At 42.2% G+C, this 20,644-nt stretch overlaps 1 protein-coding gene across 5 annotated transcripts in view; it reads left to right on the top strand.

Moving 5' to 3' along the window:
• CD2 (CD2 molecule) overlaps positions 1–20,644 on the top strand; it is a 67,227-nt gene that overhangs the window by 26,046 nt on the left and 20,537 nt on the right. For 4 of the 5 annotated variants that reach the window (XM_033940414.1, XM_033940416.1, XM_033940413.1 and 1 more), the window contains exon 4: positions 12,438–12,557. The exons of the other annotated variant lie outside the window; for it this stretch is intronic. In XM_033940414.1, coding sequence (XP_033796305.1) covers positions 12,438–12,557 — 120 coding nt within the window. The remainder of the gene's footprint in view (positions 1–12,437; positions 12,558–20,644) is intronic. 5 annotated transcript variants of the gene reach the window in all.

The raw sequence follows: 20,644 nt of genomic DNA, 5'->3' as shown, positions 1-20,644 counted from the left end.
ATTAACCCATTTTACTTTTATTTTAATTTAAACTTTTAGCATTGTAAACCAGCCAGATACATGTCGATAGTCGGTATATCAAATTATAAATAAACTTTGAAACTTGGCACAAGAACTTGCTTAGTTTAGGTGGCAGAAAGGCAAGCAAATTATGGTAGTCTTAGTCATTTACACGCTTAAGTACTTCATATGGAATTCCATGATTTGATGGCATGCACTTTTCCATCACTGGGAGAAGATTGGGCAGGGCATGGGCAGAGCACACAAGTGCATGGACTATAGAATTCAAATAATTTATGTGTGCATTGATTTATTTAAAAATTACATTCTGCACAGACCATAGTTTTGGGCAGGTTACAAAAATAAAGCCCACATAATAAAAAACAAACACATTTTTAAAAACACAGGTAATAAAATACAAGCGAGAACCTTCTCAAAATTACAGGGCTTCAGTCCTCAGATAACAGCAGGACCAGTTATGTCAAGAAAAAGCCTCTCAAAACAAATGTGCTTTTCCGAAATGCTGTAAGAGAATCAACTGTGTGCAGTTCTAAGAGTAGTATATTACACAGTTTAAGGCCAATCACCTGAAAAGTTACGTTAACATCTAAATACAGGCTTGTACACCAACTGTACGGCTGATGTAAGTGATCATGCCGTGATATATGTACATTTTTGGCCATTTAAAGAAACATAGAGTATTTGCATTAGTGTTCTATAAAGAAAGGCAGGGGCCTACTTTTCATTATAGAATTGGTTTAGAATATGTGTCATTACCTGCACCTATGGCGGACACCCTGTTATCTTCCTGGTTATTCCACCTCAAAAAGATAGGAACTGGAAAAGGTGCAAAGAAAAGTGACAACAATAATAAAGTGGATGGAAAGCCTTATGAAGAAAGGGTAAACAAACAGGTTAGACTCTTCATCTTGAAGAAATGATGACCAAGAGAGGATATAGAATAGTAGAGGCTAATGAAATCAGGAGTGAGTAGAACAGGTTAATAGGACTGGGGTTCACGCCAGGAAGTTAGCAGTTGGGCTCCATTTATAGAATCGGTGCTAAATGTCTGATAGTCAAAGGATTTATTCTCCTAATTTTGGGATCCTTCTACTAAACTGCGGTAATTGGTAGCATGTGTTTACTAAAGGTCATAATGACTTATCACGGTACATGCTCAGACATTCTGTGGTATATTCTCAATCATCGCACGGTACAAAATATTTGTGAATTTTGGTTGGGAGGGGTATGCCAGGGACAGAGAGTGGGCATTCAAGAGCTAATCAGTTTGTATGTTCACAATTCTATGCACTAACTGATTAGTGCATGACTTACACATAAGCCCTTATCACCTACAACATAGATGTTGGTAAGTTCATGCAATAATATTTTTTAATGGCTTCATACTAATAGAAAAAAACAGAAAATCGGCCATTTTCTGGCTGCAGTAAAAATGGCCTTAGTATGCAGGAAAAACCCTCATAAAGGTAGGCTAAGGCCACTTTTTACAGCAGCTTAGTAAAAAGACCCTTTTAAGAGTTATGCTTAAGTTGGCTTCTTTGAAAATTTACTAGGGCTGAATGCACTAACCCCCCCCCCCACACACACACACACACATACACACACATTTTATGAAGCTGCATTAGGGCTTTTTATCACCAGCTGCAGCAGTAAAAGCTCCGATGCTCATAAAATTCCTATAAGCATTGGAGCTTTTACTGCTGCGGCCAGCAATAAAAAACCTAATGCAGCTTCATAAAAGGCATTGGGAGGGGTAAATTTTACTAAAAATTTCACTAACCCCCTCTTCTATTAAACTGCGCTAGCAGTTTTTAGCACAGAGGGCCTCGCTGAATGGCTGGCGTTGCTCCCAACGTTCATAGGAACTCTATGTGCGTTGGGAACAGCGTGGACCATTCAGCGCGGCTCACTGCGCTAAAAACTGCTAGCGCAGTTTAATAGAAGAGGCCCTAACACATTTCACTAATGTCAACCTCGTAAGTGGTTTTTAGCACAGGCTGGTGTGCTGAATGCTCTGCGCTGCTCCCAACGCTCATAGGAACTCTATGAGCGTCGGGAGCAGCACAGAGCATTCATCATGCCGGCCTGCACTAAAAGCTAGAAACAATAGTTCTAGAATTTTGATGTTGAATAAACTGAACGGTGCTGCACAATCAATATAAATAATAAAACAAATATAAAAATTTTTGAAAATGAAGGTTGACCTCAGCGTAGGATTGTTTAGTCAAGCGAACGAAGACACGTTCAATACTACAATCCTGCACTAAAAACCACTTTCGTGATTTTGTAAAATGGGAGTTATTGCTTTCTCACTAGTTTTATCCATATCAAGCATTTATTATCTGAAATACTGTAAGTTGCCTAGTGCTCTTCTTTCTCAACCATCTTGTTTTTTCTGCCACCATTTAAAAATGTTATATTGTAAATTTCTTTTTAAAATATATTTCTGGGGTGGATTTTTTTACTGATAAATTTTTAATTCTATTTCTGTAACCTGCTTTCAGCCCTTTGGGGAAGAAGGTTGGTAGAATAAAAAAGTATAGACTATTGTATTGTATTCTGTTGTTGTTAGGTGCCATCGACTCATGCTTGAATCCTAGCGACTTGTGCTAGTTCGGAAAGGTCCTCCAGTGTCATCACCATTGTTGTTTTCAACATGTCCAGCCATCTGATTGCAGGTCACCCTCTTCGCCTGGTTCCTTCGATCTTCTCAAATATGATGTCCTTCTCCAGTGATCTCTCTCTTCTGATGGTGTGACCAAAATAAGACAGTTGTAACTTCATCATTTGGGCTTCAAGTGACATAGCTGGTTTGATCTCATCCAGAATTGATTTGTTAGTTCTTCTGGCAGTCCACGACACACCTAAAATCCTTCTCCAGCACCAAAGCTCAAAGGAATCCATCTTCTTTCTGTCTTGTTTCCGTAGTGTCCAGCTTTCGCATTCATAACTGACGACTGAGAAAATGAGTGCAAGGACAAGTCTGATCTTTGTTTGGAGTGTTACCTCCTTGCCTTTGAATACTTTGTCGAGAGCCTTCATTGAAGAGCGATCAAGTGCTATTCTGCGGAGTATTTCCTCACTGCTAAGTTGCTTCTCTTTTTTACAAAAGAGCCCAGGAGATTGAAATCCTTTACAATTCTATTCTATTGCCTTCAAGCTCAAAATCTTCATCATTTTCCGTGTTCATGAGCTTTGTCTTGGGTTTCCTCCCCCAAAATAATTTATTGAAATTTTAAAGAAATCATCACAAACAAAACATAAATTAAGATTAACACAGTTCTAATCTCATGTTATGACTTTTGGCTTTGATTTTTCTTAGTAGATACAGCATCTCTTCTTTGCTTCTAGTGATGAGCGTTGTATCATGCATCATGTTACACATGCATAATATCTGCCCCATTAAAAGAAAAAGAAGAAAAAAAAGCACCTCCCTGCCGATGACGGCTCTCCCCAACATCGTTCCAAACGAACTGGCACCACCACAAAGCAGCAAAAATGGAAGGAGGGATGTCTACTCCCTCCTGCCATGGTGACCCCCCCATATGAGGAAAAACTGCAGAAGGGATGCCCACTTCCTCCTCCCACTGAAGGCCTACTCCCATGCCATGTGCCCCACCCAAATCATCCTCTATGCTACTACTTCCCCCCCCCAAGAAAGCAAGAGGGATACCCACTCCCTCCTGCCACCAGATGCTCCCTCCCCCGCCTCCCCCATACATTTTTACAAAGATTGAAGCAGGAGGGAAGCACAGTCCCTCCATCTTCAAGCCCACCAATCCAAAATGGCGGGAGGGAGTGGACATCCCTTCTGTAAATTTTTTGCACACCTGTGGGGGGGGTTGCCATGGCAGAAGGGAGTGGGCATCCCTCCTGCTGATTTACGCTAACACAGGGGGATTCTTGGTGCTCTGTTCATCGTTACTCATCAGGGAAGGCAATCACCAGTAGGGTGGGGGGGCCATTTTTTTCTTTTTTTTTATGGGGCAGATATTGTGCATGTATAACACGTACAGCATCTGTGCCTGTAAAAAAAAAGGAAAAGAAATAGTTTCCTGCTCCAAACAGCTGAGTGGTAGGAGGCTTTCCCCTGCCTCCTGTGGAACCAAAGGTAGAGTTCTCTTTAGCCTGTTTGGGCTTCTCCTGCTGATTCTGCGTATGTGTGAGAGTCGCTCTCACAGTGATGAATCAGACAGGAGAGTTGGGGACTCCAACAAACCTCTGCGTGAATCATTTGCATGCAAACTTTTTAGTGCATGAATAGCTCTTTTTGAATCGGCCAAAAATAGGATAGGAGCAGACCCACACAGTCCTACCAACCTTCATTAGTGCATCTGGGCCTCAGTGCCTGCTTAATAAAAGGAGCTAAGTGCAGCTGTGGTAATTGCAACCAGGTTCTCTGCAGCCTAATGCACATATTCACAAGTTAATTCTAGAAAAATGCTGGGCACACTCCCAATAATTAGCATACAGCCATTGCACCTAACATATGCTGATTTTTGCTGCTTGGGCACAATACATGCAAAAAGTAATAGATACCCTTAGTTTTACTAAAGGCATTTTCACATTACTGCATGCTGGCACTCAGTAATGCATGTCATTTAAGGGTCCTTTTATTAAGGTGTGCTAACCGATTTAGCGCACGCTAAAGATTAGTGTACGCTAAATGCTAAGACATCCATTATATTCCTATGGGCATCTTAGCATTTAGCGCATGCTAAATCGGTTAGCATACCTTAATAAAAGGATCCCTTACTGCAGATTTCATTCTATGCAGTGGGATCTATTTTTTAATAACACATGTAACACTCTAGCAGACATAAGTAAATCGAGCCTTCAGAGCTTACAACTAGAATAGCAGATTGTAGGAGATTTGTGTTATTGTTCAAGCCAAGTATTAGTGTAGGACAGTGTCTCTCAAACTTTTCTAGCTCCGGCACACTAAATGGAGTAAATGTTTTTCGCAGTACATTATAACTGAAATTATAAAATTGCATGAGAGATATTTATTTAAAGTTCTTTAAGCTATGTATGGGTAATTGTAACAACGGTGAAGCTTCTTGCTAATCAGTGCATTGGATGTGCTTGTTTTTGAATGCAAATTAACTCAAAATGTGGCTTGATAGTTGACAAACAAACATGCATTTCAGCAGCCACCATCTGCAGTTGTTCTCTTTTTTTAAATTTAATTTGCAAAGGTAAGAATATTCAAACAGTATCAAAGCCTGGATTGCTTTGTTGCTCAAGTTAGGATAACTGCTGCATAAAAAATAAAAATAAAATTACTTGCCTTTAATTTTCAAGGATCAGTCACGTCAAAGAATGATGCTTGTCTGGGTGTATGCATATAGACACTCAAAACATTGAAAGACTCTTGCGTACATGTCATCTAATCTAGTGTATACATATGAAGGGAATTTTTTAAAATTTTTATTTATTTATCAACATTTTGTACAGAAAGATTATATGAATACAACGCCTTATAAAGACAAATAAGAAAAATACATTTTCAGTAAACTTCACTCTAGTTACACATTCTTAAGCCCTCAATTGATCCAAGCTTCTATGAGTGAATTCAAAGGAATAAACTTTAAACCAAATAAGAAAAACGGTATCTGATGACTGATTCAAGGGGCTTATATTTCTATTTTAGCAAGGCATTATTGTTTTTGTTCTTTCCTTTTCCAGGAAAGTCAGGAAAGTTGTAAGTTGGGCCGGTTCAAAAAACACATATTTATTATCCCGGTACCTTATTACACATTTACATGGAAAACATAGGAAGAAAATAGCACCTAACTGAGCTACACCAGGTTTCAATAGAAGAAATTGACGTCTACGATTTTGAGGGAAAACTTGGATTTTCAATCCTAGAAACTCTTTAGATTTATTTATTTTTTTAAATTTTAGTATCCATTCTTTATCTGGCAATAATGCCACGGTTAATAGAAGAGTTGGTGGTTTATCAGATACCTCCAACATTGCGGTCAAATCTAATTGAGGTTCCTGTTCAACTTGAATCTGATCCTCCACTTGCTGTTCCAGTATTCTACCCGGCAAATAGTACACCCGAGTGAAAGGAGGTACATTACATTACAGACTTCTATTCCGCCCGTACCTTGCAGTTCTGGGCGGATTACAAAAGAGACATCTGGACATTTCCAGGAGAATTACAAGAAGATTGGTGAATTACAGTTGAGGGAATTACAGTTTAGGGAATTTCAGTTGAGGTTATACAGTTGAGGGAATTACAGTTGAGGAAATTCTACAGAGGGGACTCCAGGGTTAGAGTTAGGATATCTGGATAAATTTTTTGAATAGTTGGGTTTTGATTTCTTTACGAAAAGATTTGAAGTCGTTTGTTGTTATCAGCAGGTTGGAGATGGTATGGTCCAGTTTCGCTGCTTGTGTCGCTAGTAGACTGTCAAACATCTTCTTGCACTGGGTGCCTTTGAGTGGGGGGTAGGTAAATGGAGTCTTAGTTCTTCTTTGTCTAGTGGTGAGGTTTTGGTTCAGGTGGTTGTTTAGGTAATTGGGGGCTGTGCCATTTATTGCTTTGAATAATAGACAGTATAGTTTGAATTGAATACGCGTTTGAATTGGTAACCAGTGTGAGTCTAGGTAGGCTGTGGTGACATGGTCAAATTTTTTTAGCGAGTAGATCAATCTGAGTGCAGTATTTTGGATTGTCTGTAGTTCTTTTATCATGGTAGCGGGGCATGGAAGATAGAGGATGTTGCAGTAGTCCAATAGACCGAGGACTAGGGATTGGACTATAAGCCTATATTGCACTTTGTCAAAGAATTTTCTGATTTTTTGTAGATTGCACATGGTTAGAAATGCTTTCTGGGTGGTCTTGTTGATTTGGACCTGCAGTGTGCAGCATCTATCTATTGTTACTCCTAGGAGTTTGAGGGTGGGTTGTATAGGGTATTTGGAGGTGTTTATTTCTATTTCTGTGATGGAGGCTTTTTTGTCCTTTTCGAGCAGTAGAAATTTTGTTTTGTCTGTGTTCAGCTTCAATTTGTGGTCTGTCATCCATTTTTCCACTGCTTGTAGAATATTCAAAATTTCCATGAAGTATCTCTTTATCATTTCCCTTGGACTTATAGAAGGAACTCTTGGAAAATTATTGGCTCGGTAACTATTTTCCACTGTTTCCAATTTCCTTTTAATAAACTGATTTTCTTTTATTATTGTCAATTGAACTTGTTTAATCTCAGTCACTTCTTTCTCTATTTCTCCTGTTTTTAATTTAACATTGGAAATTTCTTGTTTGTTTTCTTCTATTACTTGTTTCTGAGATTTTAAATTTTTCTCCCCTTCCTTAATCTGTTTAGACAGTGAGTCTCCTAGTCTGGAAACCAAGTCCCAAATTGAATCAAGGGTCACTTCAGCAGGCTTCACATAGTGAAAAGAAAATTCATGCAAAGTTTGTCTCGGCTCACCTTGACCACTTTCAATCTGCTGGTCCTGGCTTTTTTCTCCCGTAGTTGTTCTCGCCGTTTACTCAGTCTCCTGACTTAAAAAGTCCATTGAGACCTCCAACCGCTGGCTCCCAGTTGGTACAGCCTCTCGGTCCAGGTGTGTAGCAGCTTCTAGCTCACTCCCTTCTTGTGGTGAGCTGGCATTCAGCGGCGGGGGAGGTGGATGCCTCAGGTCAGGGCTCAGAGTGGTTTCCAGCCCAAGGAGTTCTGGGTCGACGTCACTCTGCATCGACGGCTTCAGCAGGCGACTCCCCAACGTCTCTGGGTCTCTCTCCAGTCGCTGCAGGAACCGCTCAATTGAATCGAGAGGGGGATTAACAGAGTACCGCGAGGCTGCAGCCGTACTCTTACCCCGTCTCTTCGGCATCGCAGAAAAACCGATGTGGAAATCTATCCAAACCAACGGCGACTCTCACAGCGTCTGTTCAGTCAGCAGGTATCCGACGCCATCTTGGATCCATTAGTTTTTATCCTCGGAATTTTTAAAATTAAAGTAAAATTCTGGAATCTCTCGTGGCACCCCTATAATTTCTTTGGAGCACACCACAGTGCCTTGGCACACAGTTTGGTGTAGGAGGATTCACATTGTTACTTTAACCAGTGTCAGCTATGACCCAGGGTGAAAGTGTCTTCTTTACATGCTTATTTTCAGATGCCCTAAGGTCTGGTCACTGACCAGTCAATTTCAGCTGAAGGTGGTAAGTAACTGCTGTGGGCTAAATTAGAGCCAATATTCAATGCTAGGCCATATTCGGGCACCAGCATTGAATATCGGGTGAATTATGGAGGTATGTTTATCAGGTTTCTATTCCACCTTTACCTATTCAATTCAAGGTCATGTTACATTACAAGAGGTTGGGTAAGTTACCCAGGAAGTTACAATGGGCAGTCTGACACGGATAGTTAATAGGATTGCTAATACACGTAGATCAGTACATTTATTAATACAGTTAGATAATAGTTACACATACATAATTACAAATTTAAGTATGTCATCTGTGGCTCATCATTATGTCCCAGGAGTTGTACTGGACAGTTTAGAAATGGGCTTTTACAATTACCATTTCAGTTATTTCCGGGTTGGCTCCCTGTGTTGGTTTTTAAAAGTTTTCTGAACTTGAGATGGTGGTCACAAGATCATAGTGTAAGTGGTAGTTAGTTCTAGCATTTTGCTAATTGATATTGGATGGATAAGATAATATGCCTGGTAGACTTTATTATGGTTGCATGCTGGGAATTTTAAATGGAAAATATTTCTGGTGGAATATCTATTGGAAGCATCCTGGAGTAGGATGGCCAACTCTATTAGGTAGTCGGTGGCATTTCCTCTCAAGATCTTAAAGGCAGTGATGCCTGATTTAAACTTGATCCTTGTGGTTATTGGCAGCCAATATAGTTTCATAACTGGTATGCAGTTAGGGTTACCAGACATCCGGATTTCCCCGGACATGTCCGGGGATCTGGACGGCTTTTCAAAACCCAGCACTTTGTACGGGTTTTGAAAAGCCTCCTCAAATCATGTCAGCCAGGGAGGAAGTCTGCACATGCGTGGAAGCCACACAATGATGTCATCACATGGCATCCACGCATGCGCAGACTTCCTCCCTGCCTGACAAAAACAGTCAGCGGGGGTGGGGCTAGGGATGGGTGGGCCTGGGGGTGGGGCTAGGGGGGGGTCCAGATTTTCCAATTGGAAAATCTGGCAACCCTATATAAAGTGCCACACCCACATAGCTAAACTGGGCTAAGATAGGAGTGCTATTTATGAGGTCTTACTTGTCAGATTAATTACAGTATGTGGGCACCAGCACATATATTCCTACTCTGCCCCTTGGACTGCTGCCCAGACATTGCCATAACAGAAGAAATATTCAGTTACACTGCCCAATTCAGTGCCACTGAAAATCCCCTCCCAGCCCATTCAACATGGTTTAACAGGGGAGGAGACTCAGGGCCGCCATCAGAGCAGTACTACCAGTCTTGCATTCAGGGGCCCGGAGCTGACAGGGGGCCCGGGCACCCCCAGGGTCGCAAGCATAGTCTCCTCTCCTTCTCCTTACCTGCCCTGCCGCAGCACACTGCCGAAAGGAAGTCATCCCGATGTCAGCGCTGACGTCGGAGGGAGGGCTTAAGCAAAGCCCTCCCTTCCTCCGACGTCAGCGCTGACATCAGGAAGATTTCCGGTCAGCTGCTTGCGGCAGGGCAGGTAGGGAAAAGGCAGTCATGTACCGAAGGGGGGGGCGGTCCACCCCGGTGCAGCCATGGGGGGGAGTGTGCACAACCGGTTAGGTCCCCTTAGCCTTGTGGCGCTTCCCCCGACCGACCGACAACAGGCCCGGCCGACAAACCTCCCTGCCCTGTAGCAGCGAATCTAAATTACCTTCTTACAGCAGCTTCAATACTCCAGCTGCTGTAAGAAGGTAATTTAGATGCGCGGCTACAGGGCAGGGAGGTTTGTCGGACCGGGCCTGTTCTGTTGTCAGCGGGGAAGTGCCACAAAGGTAAGGGACAGGGAGGGAGAAAGGGAGGAAAGGTGGAGTGGAGAAGAAAAGACGCTTAAGGGAAATGGGTAAAACTGAGGGGGGAGAAGGCCGCTAAAAGCACTGGAGAAGACAAAGGGGTGGAGAAGGACCCTGAAAGGACATGGGGAAGACAAAGGGGTGGAGAAGGACGCTGAAAGGGCATGGGGAAGACGGGGGGGAGAAGGACGCTGAAAGCACATGGGAAGATGGGGGGAGAAGGACGCTGAAAGGGCATGGGGAAGACAGGGGGGGGAGAAGGACACTGAAAGCACATGGGGAAGACAGAGGGGGGAGAAGGACCCTGAAAGGATATGGGGAAGACAAAGGGGTGGAGAAGGATGCTGAAAGCACATGGGGAAGACAGAGGGGGGAGAAGGATGCTGAAAGGACATGGGGAAGACAGAGGGGGGAGAAGGATGCTGAAAGGACATGGGGAAAACAGAGGGGGAGAAGGACGCTGAAAAGACATGGGGACGACAGGGGGGAGAAGGACACTGAAAGCAAATGTGGAAGACAGAGGGGGGAGAAGGATGCTGACAGGACATGGGGAAGATGGGGGGGAGAAGGACGCTGAAAGGAAATGGGGAAGAGAGAGTGGGGAGAAGATACTGGCAGGGAAGAAGACAGAGATGCCAGACTATGGGGGGAGCGGAGGGAAGAAGATGGGTGCCAGACCAATTTGGGAGGGGGGAGAAAGGGAGAGGCACAGTAACAGAGCAAATGGAAGACGCAGAAAGAAGAGAGACAGTGGATAGAAGGAATTAAATGAGAACATGAGGAAAGCAGAAACCAGGCAACAAAGGTAGGAAAAAAATTCTTTTTTTTTTTTTGCTTCAGAATAAAGTAGTATATTAGTTGTGTTGATAAAAATTTATAAACATTAGAGGCTCTGGTAGAAACCCGTTTACAAAGTATGTATTCTTCCCAATTAATATTTCCAAATTAATAAAGTCTTTTTGCTTATTTTTAAATGGGTTTCTACCAGAGCCTTTAATTCAGTAGCATAATTAAATGAAATAACTATTTCTGTAGTTTATAGGGACGGGCGGGGACAGAGGGGATTCCTCGCGGGGACGGGTGGGGACGGAGGGATTCCTCGCGGGGATGGGTGGGAGTCCTCACGGGGACAGGTGGGATTTCTGTCCCCGCGCAATTTAAACATGTACCTTTCTTCCTCCATCCCATAACACACACAGCCTGGTGGTGATGATTATCAGATTGATTCATGAATATATAATGATGTTATGAGTGTGCACCTCTTCCTTCCCATCCTCCTTAGCATGTCACATACAGCATGTTACATTACACAAAGTCTGTGTAATGTAACATGCTGTATGTGACATGCTGAGGAGGATGGGAAGGAAGAGGTGCACACTCATAACATCATTATATATTCATCCATAGCTGTATGTTAATGATGTGCTCATATGTACTTATTTATCATAATAACATATTCACCATTATTAACATGCAGCTGTGGATGTGTAAGGACAGGCTGAGGAGGATGGATGGGAAGGAAGGAAGGTGCACATATCAACATATCGTACATTTTTAACATGCATGATGCAGCTATAGGCAAGCTGAGGAGGATGGGATCATACAGATGTGTATGTTCAGATATGCGCTCAGATGTGTATGTTTAGATATGCGCTTACATATACAGTCAGATGTGTATGTTCAGATATGCGCTCAGATGTGTATTTTTAGATATGCGCTCAGATGTGTAGTTTTTTTTGATATATTTATTAAGCTTACAGTATTTATAAAAACACATTTAATACTTGTTACAAAAAATATTGTGCAATTGTGATCTACTTCTGGCCTACAAAGGTCAAAGGAAATCCTTAACTGAGATTTTACATTCAAAAGTGAATTATAGCTACTAGCACTATTATTTATTAGTTATTTATTATGCAGAAGTTTGTTAGTTTGTTATTAGTTCAGTATTAGACATATGTTAGTTTAGAATAGATAGGTATAGATTAGTTTAGTTTAGGTTAGGTTAGGGCCCTGCTGAAAGAGTCTACCTTGACGTGGTTGCAGGCTTACAAATCTTTTGGTCAAAGAGTGCGGCGACAGAGAAAAGTATGTGTGTATTCGGCCCATGGAAGAAGGGGGGGTCGGGGGGGAAGGGGTGCTTGGAGGGCCCAATAGGATTGCTCAGTAAGGGTCCCAGAAATTTCTGATGGCGGCCCTGAGGAGACTGTCCAGTTCAGTTCACTGGAATCTATAAGGAAAAAGATTTTGTGGAGGTTCTGGATTTGCCTGTGCTCTTTTCTCCTCATTTGTGAAGGTTAGTTAACTGTACTACGTGATCTCCCCTAGTACATGTCACCTGTGGGAAAGTGGGAAACCACATCCACCAAATGCTGTTTTGCAATCTTCCTCTTTGTTTTTCTTTCCATTGCAGAAAAAGAGTTCAACTTGATTTTCGTTCTAAGCATTGCTGGTGGTGCAGTTTTATTTCTGATCATCTTGAGTGTGATCATTTATTGTTTGAGGAGACGAGCACGGCCAAAGTCCATCCCTGGTAAGAATTGCTTTTGGGGGAGTACTGCGGGTGTTCAGGATTTATGTAGCTCAACAGACTCCTCTTGCTCCTTCCAGTTCAACAGCTACAATGTCATGAACCTTCATTCAATAACTGTACATTAATTGATCATCTTTATGGTATATTTATTATTATAAACCTGGTCCCACTCACAAAAGTCATGGGCACCGGTTAAGTTCTTTGGGACAGGTACCTGGGACCATGTGATTACAGAGTTTTGATTGTTGAGCTGGGCGAAAGCCAGGGCCAGGTTAATTCCTGGTAGGTCATGGGATTTAATACACCACCTTATCAGTTCCTCTAGAACAGTGTTTCTCAACATGCGGTACAGGTATGCGAGCCATGTGTAGGGGGTACGTGGTGCTGGCGCTGTATGTCTCCCAACTTCCTTCTTCTGTCACATCTATGCAGCGCCAGCACTGTATGTGTCCCTTCCTCCTGCCATCGTGTATACGCAGCGCCGGTGCTGTATGTCTCCCTTCCTCCTGCCATCGTGTATCTCCCGCCTTCCTCCTCAGCCTCCCTCCCTGAACAGCAGCAGCAGCAGCTCACTGTGTGACCTTTACTAGGCCAGCCCACCTCTGATGAAAGAGGAAGTTGCATCATCAGAGGCAAGCCAGACTAGCAAAAGCCCCAAGGCTGCCTGGTGGAATCGGCGGCTCAGCAGTACCTCTCCTCTCCCTAGCGGCAGCTCACTGCATGCTTTTAACTTCCCCAAGCAGCTGCCACTAGCGTTAGTTTAGCCACGGTTCTATCAGGCAGCCTTGGGGCCTTTGCTAGGCCAGACCGCCTCTGACGAAAGAGGAAGTTGCATCATTGGAGGCAGTTTGGCCTAGCAAAGGCCCCAAGGCTGCCGGATGGAACTACGACTAAACTAGCATTTGGGAGGTAGAAATCCGAGGGAACCATATATGCTGGGAGGTGAGAGGCTGATAAGCACAGACCAAGAGAAAGTCCTTGAGATGATTGTGCCTGAGGATCTAAAGGCATCTAAACAGTGTGATTAGGCGGTGGCTGTAGCCAGAAGGATGCTAGGCTATATAGAAAAAGGAATAACCAGCAGACGAAGGGAGGTGTTGATGCCCCTGTATAGATCACTGGTGAGGCCACACTTGGAGTATTGTGTTCAGTTTTGGAGGCCGTATCTGTTGAATGATATAAAAAGACTTGAAGTGGTCCAGTGAAAGTGACAAAAATGGTAAGGGGTTTGAATTAAAAGAAGTACGAGAAGAGACTGGAAGACCTAAACGTATACTCTAGAGGAGAGGACAGGAGGGACAGGGAAAATATGATACAGACATTTAAATACTTGAAAGGTATTAATATAAAACCAAATCTTTTCCAGAGAAGGGAACATGATAAAATTAGAGGGCATAACTTGAAGTTGCAGGGAGGAAGACCTAGGAGTAATGTTAGGAAATTCTTTTTCACAGAGAGGGTGGTGGATGGCTGGAATGCCCTCCCGAGGGAGGTGGTGGAGAGAAAAACGGTGATGGAATTCAAAAAAGTGTGGGATAAACACAAAGGATTCTAATTTAAAAAACAAACAAATGATATAAATTAAAGAACTAAGGCCGGTATTGGACAAAATATGTATGGTGATTCGGTGTAGGAGGGGCTGGGGAGGGCATCAATGGGAACATGAGGATGTTACTGGCCAGACTTTACAGTAGATATCCTGCAAACAACGGGATGGTTGGATAAGCTGGAGTGAGCTTAGATGGAAACTTCAGTAGTATATCTGTCGCCATTTACTATGTAATAAACAATTGATTTGAGTTTATCCGTTCCACTCCATTCATGATTTACAGACTTCTAGCACATCTCCCCTCAAGCCTTTTCTTCTCAAAGCTGAAGAGCCATAGCCACTTTAGCCTTTCCACATATGAGTTGTTCCATCCCCTTAATCATTTTAATAGCCCTTCTTTGTATCTTTTCCAATTCCATTACATCTTTTTTGAGGTGCAGCAACCAGAATTGCTCAAGACATAGTACTCAAGACATGGTTTTTCAGCATGGAGTGATACAGAGGCATGATGATATTCACTGTTTTGTTCCCTATTCTTGTCATAATAATTCCTAATATTCTGTTTGCTTTTTTTTGGCCACTGCTGCCACACACTGAGCAGATTTCAATGCATTGTCCACAATGAACCCTAAATTCTTTTCCTCGGGGGTGATGCCTAATGTCGAACATAGCGTCATGTGCTTATACATTGGGTTATTCTCCCAAATGTGCTTCACTTTGCCCTTGTCCACATTAAATCTCATCAGCAATTTGGATGTCCAGTCTTCTGCCCTCCCGAGGTCCTCCTGCAGTTTCTTCAGTCTGCATGCAATTTCATAACTTTGAACTGTTTCACCTTACTCATCGTTCCCATTTCCAGATCACTGATAAATAAAATAATCTAATCTAATCTAATCTTCTATTTTTGCGTCGCTCATACCTAGGTAGGCTCAAGGTGACTTTAAGAGGGGGTGAGGAAGGAGAAGGGGGAGGAGGAGTGGGAGAAGAGAAGAGGAGGGAAGGAGGGGGTAGGGAGAGGGGGTAGGGAGAAGGGGGTGGAGAGGGGAGGAAAGGATACAGGCGATTAAGTGTCAAATAGATGCATTTTCAGTTTCTTCCAGAATATGGCATAGTTGGGCTCCGTCCTGGTCATTTCAGTAAGGTCATTCCAAGTTTTTACGCCTAGAAAGGTGAGGATGCAGTGGAAAACACGTTTGTAGAACTAGTACAGATACTTGTGCCACGCCACTGTTCATCTTCCTCCACTGAGAGAACTGGCCATTTCTATCCTTTTTTTTTTTTTTAAAAAGAGGTCTTTACTGAGGAAATTACAAAAACATAACAGGATAGTACAAAAGCCAACTACACATTTGCGAAGTTCTACATCAGCAATAAAAGGAGAGAGAATAGCACAAATGTTTCCATAAAGATCAGGCTGATCAGTGTACAAAGAAAGCATACAAACCCACAATCAACCTGCTACTAACACCGCCAATATTTTAATTTTTTATTTTAAGCATCCTAAATTTCCCCATCCCTTAATAAAGCTAACTCCCCACCCACCTCCCCCTGACCCCGTGAATCTCTGTTTTCTTTCTTTTAACCACAACAGAACATTGTCTCACGTCCCATGGGTTTTAAAATTATCTCCGAAGTCTCTCAGGAGAACTTTTTCAAAAGTTTCTAAAAATCTAGATATACTATACAACTCGTAACAATCGGCTCACCTTTATTTATGCTTATTCATGCCTTCACAAAGCGTAGCAAATTAGTGAGGCAAGATTTCCCTTGACTCTGGCCCATTGTGTTCAGTAATTTTGTTCTTCATAATATCTTCTACCATTTTGCACAGCACTGACATTGTTAATTGTTTATTGAGAGCTTCTATACCACTACTAATGACTGGGAAGACAATTCAGCGCAGTCTACATGAGCCTCTGCAAAGGCGCTACAATGCATAAGCTTCTGTAAAAGTGTTATGATACTATAGAGATGTTACCATAAGGAGTTTTAAAGTGTTACAATTCATAGGTCCTATACTGAAATACACAAAGTTCTGTGGTGGTGTTACAAAGTTATATGCACATGTTTATACCGAATCAATTGTCCTATGTATATACACATGTAATACTAGGGGCTCCTTTTATCAAAGCGCGCTACGGGGGTTAGAGCGTCGGACATTTCATCACACGCTAACCCCCGCGGCAAGCCTAAAAACTAACGCCTCGTCAATGGAGGCGTTAGCGGCTAGCGCGGCAGGTGGTTGAACGCGCGGTATTCCGTGCGTTAACCGCCTACCGCACCTTGATAAAAAGAGCTCTAGGTTTACTATTGAAGCTAAATACTCTGTACATTATTTTTTTTTTTTACACACCTCTTAAGGAGGTTGGCCATTTCAACTAAATATAATCTACTTATCATTTATTTACATACATCCCTGAAAGTTTTAGTTTCCTCTCTCTGTCAACTTCATAATTTCAGTTGAAGTAGTTTGAGAAAAGGATAGTCTTTATCCCTTTCTTGAATTTTCCATTGTTGTTTTCTAGCTTTAATTCCTTCGGTAGGGCATTCTACCACATCAGGGCCATTACTGAGAACATTCTTGCCCTGGTGCTTATGTATATGATGTCTTTGAAGGAAGGTATTTGTAGTAAGGATTCTTGGCTCAAGCGCAGAACACGCCAGGGCGTATGGTTATTTAGTCTGGCTGCTAGGTATTGCAGTTCAAAGAGCTGGATAAGGGCCCTGGGGGGGTACAGTGGCCTACCTTGGAAGGGGGTGTCCGGCGGGAGGGACTTGGCATCCCTCCTGCCGGCAATCATTGTCGGGGGGCGAGGGACAGGTTGCCAGGGCCGCTGAATTGATCGCGGCAGCTATGATCAGCTCAGCGGTCCAATCCGGAACTTATACTTGTTGTGACTTGGTCTAAGTTAAAACGTATAAGTTCCGTCCAGGTAACCTCGTCAAACTTTCGGTTATCGTTACCAGATGACTAAGTTTGGTCGTTCTACGTCCCGCACACTTCTCACCCTACCCACTCCAACCAAAACCCCCCTTTTTCACTCTGAGCGCACAGATGCAGTCAAAAGGCCTAAGATGTCTCTACATACATCTAAAACCCGGTTTGATTATCGGTACTTGGACGACCTGTCTTTTTGATTGTCCAAGTGCTGATTTAGGCGGGTTTATAGTCGTATTTTCTTTTCGATTATGAACCCCTTAACCTATAATTGATTTTAATTAGCACCAATAATTGTTTGTTAAAAAGCCACTCATTGGCACTAATTGGCTTGTTATTCAATTAAACTGTTAAACAATTAAATTTTGGGGGTATGTGTTTTTAATCTCCATTTTTGTGCCCATTGTGTATTCTGCATTAGTTTTGTTTATTGTTTTTTTGTTTTCCTCTTATACTTTAATCGTCCATTTTTGTAAAACCATTAGGTTTCTTTTTAGATTTTGCAATATATTATATAAACCTGAATCTTGAAATTAAAACCATAAACATGATGTCTGGCAGAAATCAGAAATAGCCATCAGCTCTTACAGGCAGCTTGGGCCTATCTACAAGTGGTTGATGATCTCACCTAGACAGGGAGAGGAGGGAAAGTGAAAAAGAGTTTCACATTAGAATTTGTTGTTTCAAGTGCAAATACAAGCTTAGTTAAAAAAAAAGAGAGAGAGAGAGAAAGAGAGAAATGTGATTTTCAAAAACAATAAAGCTACAGAAATTGAAACTGTTCTCTGTTCAATGACCTTGTAGAAATACAGGTGTGACCTGATTCAGATGAAATCATTTCCTGCACCTCAATCCCCTACCACAAGCAGAAACTCTTGCAGGCTTTCAATGTTTTTCATCTCTTTTAAAAGTGCTTGGAATGCCCACACACACCTGAAAATTAAAAGAAAAAGTTAGACATGGGGTATTGTGGAACTGGCAGCAGACAGCGACTCCAGTCCCAGTGGAGCTATCCAGAACATAGTTTCCCTTAGCAGATAGGAACTTTGTTAAACTGTAAAATACACATACTTTGGATTAGTTATCCATTTATTATGCAAAAATATTGTATCTTTTTAAGTTGTAATATAATCTACAATAACCTGGAGCTCAGTCGCCCTCTCAATTCCTATGTGGATGATTTCTTTGCTCATTAGGGACATCATAACTAATTATCACTCAAATTTTGTAGTGTTTTATTTAAGAAAACCAACAGATACAAAAAAAAGTCACATCAGAAAAAAATTATAGCACCAGATGGCACATATTGAACAGGCTTAAAATTTACATAAAAATCGACTAATATATGGCATAGCGATCACTCTACTCAACACAGGAAACACCAATGAATCATATTCTAGACACTTCCAATAAAGCCCCCACACTTTCTTCTAATAATTTCTAAGAACATAAAAAAGCCATGCTGAGTAGCCCAATGTTGAAAAAACTGTACGTGCCAGGAGTCCATCAGATATGAAGATTTATTTCAGATCCAAATTAAAAAAAAAATTTTTATTTATTTTTACTTAAAATATTTATATCCTGCATATCCCTAAATCTATGCAGGTTACAACATAAATAAACAGACAACCAGACATATATATGCACATTAACAAAAATATTTAAAAAAACATTCTCCTATGACTTCCCTAAAAAAATAATAACTATAAGACTGTAGTATCTCCCCTATACACTACCACAAAGTGTATCTGTTCATAGAGCCTTGAAACAGATCAACAGATCATGTTTCAGCGAGAAAAGCTTGTGTCGGGTCCTCAAATTGTGACATGCATTGTTAGAAGCCACTGCTTTAGTGGTTGGATCACTGAGGTAGAGCTGAAGCATATTCATTATTAGAAACTTGGCGTGTTCTCTTCAGTTTTTTTCAGATCCATGATGAGATTCTTTGAATTTCTTCATAACAGAGATAAGAACATAAAAACATAAGAATTGCAGCTGCTGGGTCAGTCCAGTGGTCCATCATGCCAGCACCCTAACCGAGACTAGCCCTACCAGTGCCCATTCTTGTTCAGCAGGAACTTGTCTAACTTTGTCTTGAATCCCTGGAGGGTGTTTTCCCCTATAATAGCCTCCGGAAGAGCATTCCAGCTTTCTACCACTTTCTGGGTGAAGAAGAACTTCCTTACGTTTGTACGGAATCTATCCCCTTTCAATTTTAGAGAGCGCCCTCGCGTTCTCCCTACCTTGGAGAGGGTGAACAACCTGTTCGTATCTACTAAGTCTATCCCCTTCAGTACCTTGAATGTTTCAATCATGTCTCCTCTCAATCTCCTCTGTTCGAGGGAGAAGAGGCCCAGTTTCGCTGTACCTCAGCTCCTCCAACCCCTTAACCATCTTAGTTGCTCTTCTCTGGACCCTTTCGAGTAGTACCGTGTCCTTCTTCATGTACGGCGACCAGTGCTGGACGGAGTACTCCAGGTGAGGGCGCACCATGGCCCGGTACAGCGGCATAATAACCTTCTCTGATCTGTTCGTGATCCCCTTCTTTATCATTCCTAGCATTCTGTGTGCCTTTTTTGCTGCCGCCGCACATTGCATGGACGGCTTCATCGACTTGTCGATCAGAATTCCGAAGTCCCTTTCCTAGGAGGTCTCTCCAAGTACCGCTCCGGACATCCTGAATTCTTGCATGAGATTTTTGTTACCGACATGCATCACTTTACACTTATCCATATTGAACCTCATCTGCCATGTCGATGCCCATTCCTCGAGCCTGATTATGTCACGTTGCAGATCTTCGCAATCCCCCTGCGGCTTCACTACTCTGAATAACTTTACTACTCTGAATAACTTCCGCAAATTTAATCACCTCGCTCGTCGTACCTATGTCCAGATCGTTTATAAAGATGTTAAAGAGCACGGGTCCAAGCACCGAGCCCTGCGGCACCCTAGTGGTGATGCTCTTCCAGTCCGAGTATTGTTCATTTACTCCCTATCTCTGTTTCCTATGCTCCAGCCAGTTTTTAATCCAAGTGAGTATTTAACCCTCAATTCCATGGCTCGCAATTTTCCGAAGTAGTCATTCATGTGGAACCTTGTCAAATGCCTTCTGAAAATCCAGATATACAGTGTCGACCGGATCGCCCTTGTCTATCTGTCTGTTTACTCCCTCAAAGAAGTGCAGCAAGTTCGTCAAACACAATCTGCTTTTGCTAAAACCGTGCTGACTGGTCCTCATCAGCCCATGTCCGTCAAGGTGATCAAATGACGCTGTCTTTTATCAGTGACTACCATCTTTCCTGGTTCCGAGGTCAGACAAAAATTTCTATAATATCAATATATCAACTAAATAGGCACAGAACAAATAGTTCAACTGCAAAATTAATAAATAAAAATGTGAAGTGCTCAGACCCACAACCACCGTGCATTGTGTAAAACATACACTGTAAGGGTTGCCGATGGGACCATCACAGCACCCACTGTCCCAACCACCACATAATGCTGATGATACTTGTAACAATTATATCTTCTACTTAATATAACTTATCTCAATGTCCTTGGCGGCAGCAATACTTTGGCGGCATACTCCTGTAAGTGTTA

The sequence above is a fragment of the Geotrypetes seraphini genome, chromosome 4, assembly GCF_902459505.1.
Source record: "Geotrypetes seraphini chromosome 4, aGeoSer1.1, whole genome shotgun sequence".
NCBI lineage: Eukaryota > Metazoa > Chordata > Amphibia > Gymnophiona > Dermophiidae > Geotrypetes > Geotrypetes seraphini.
This window is presented reverse-complemented; position numbering and strand designations above follow the sequence as displayed.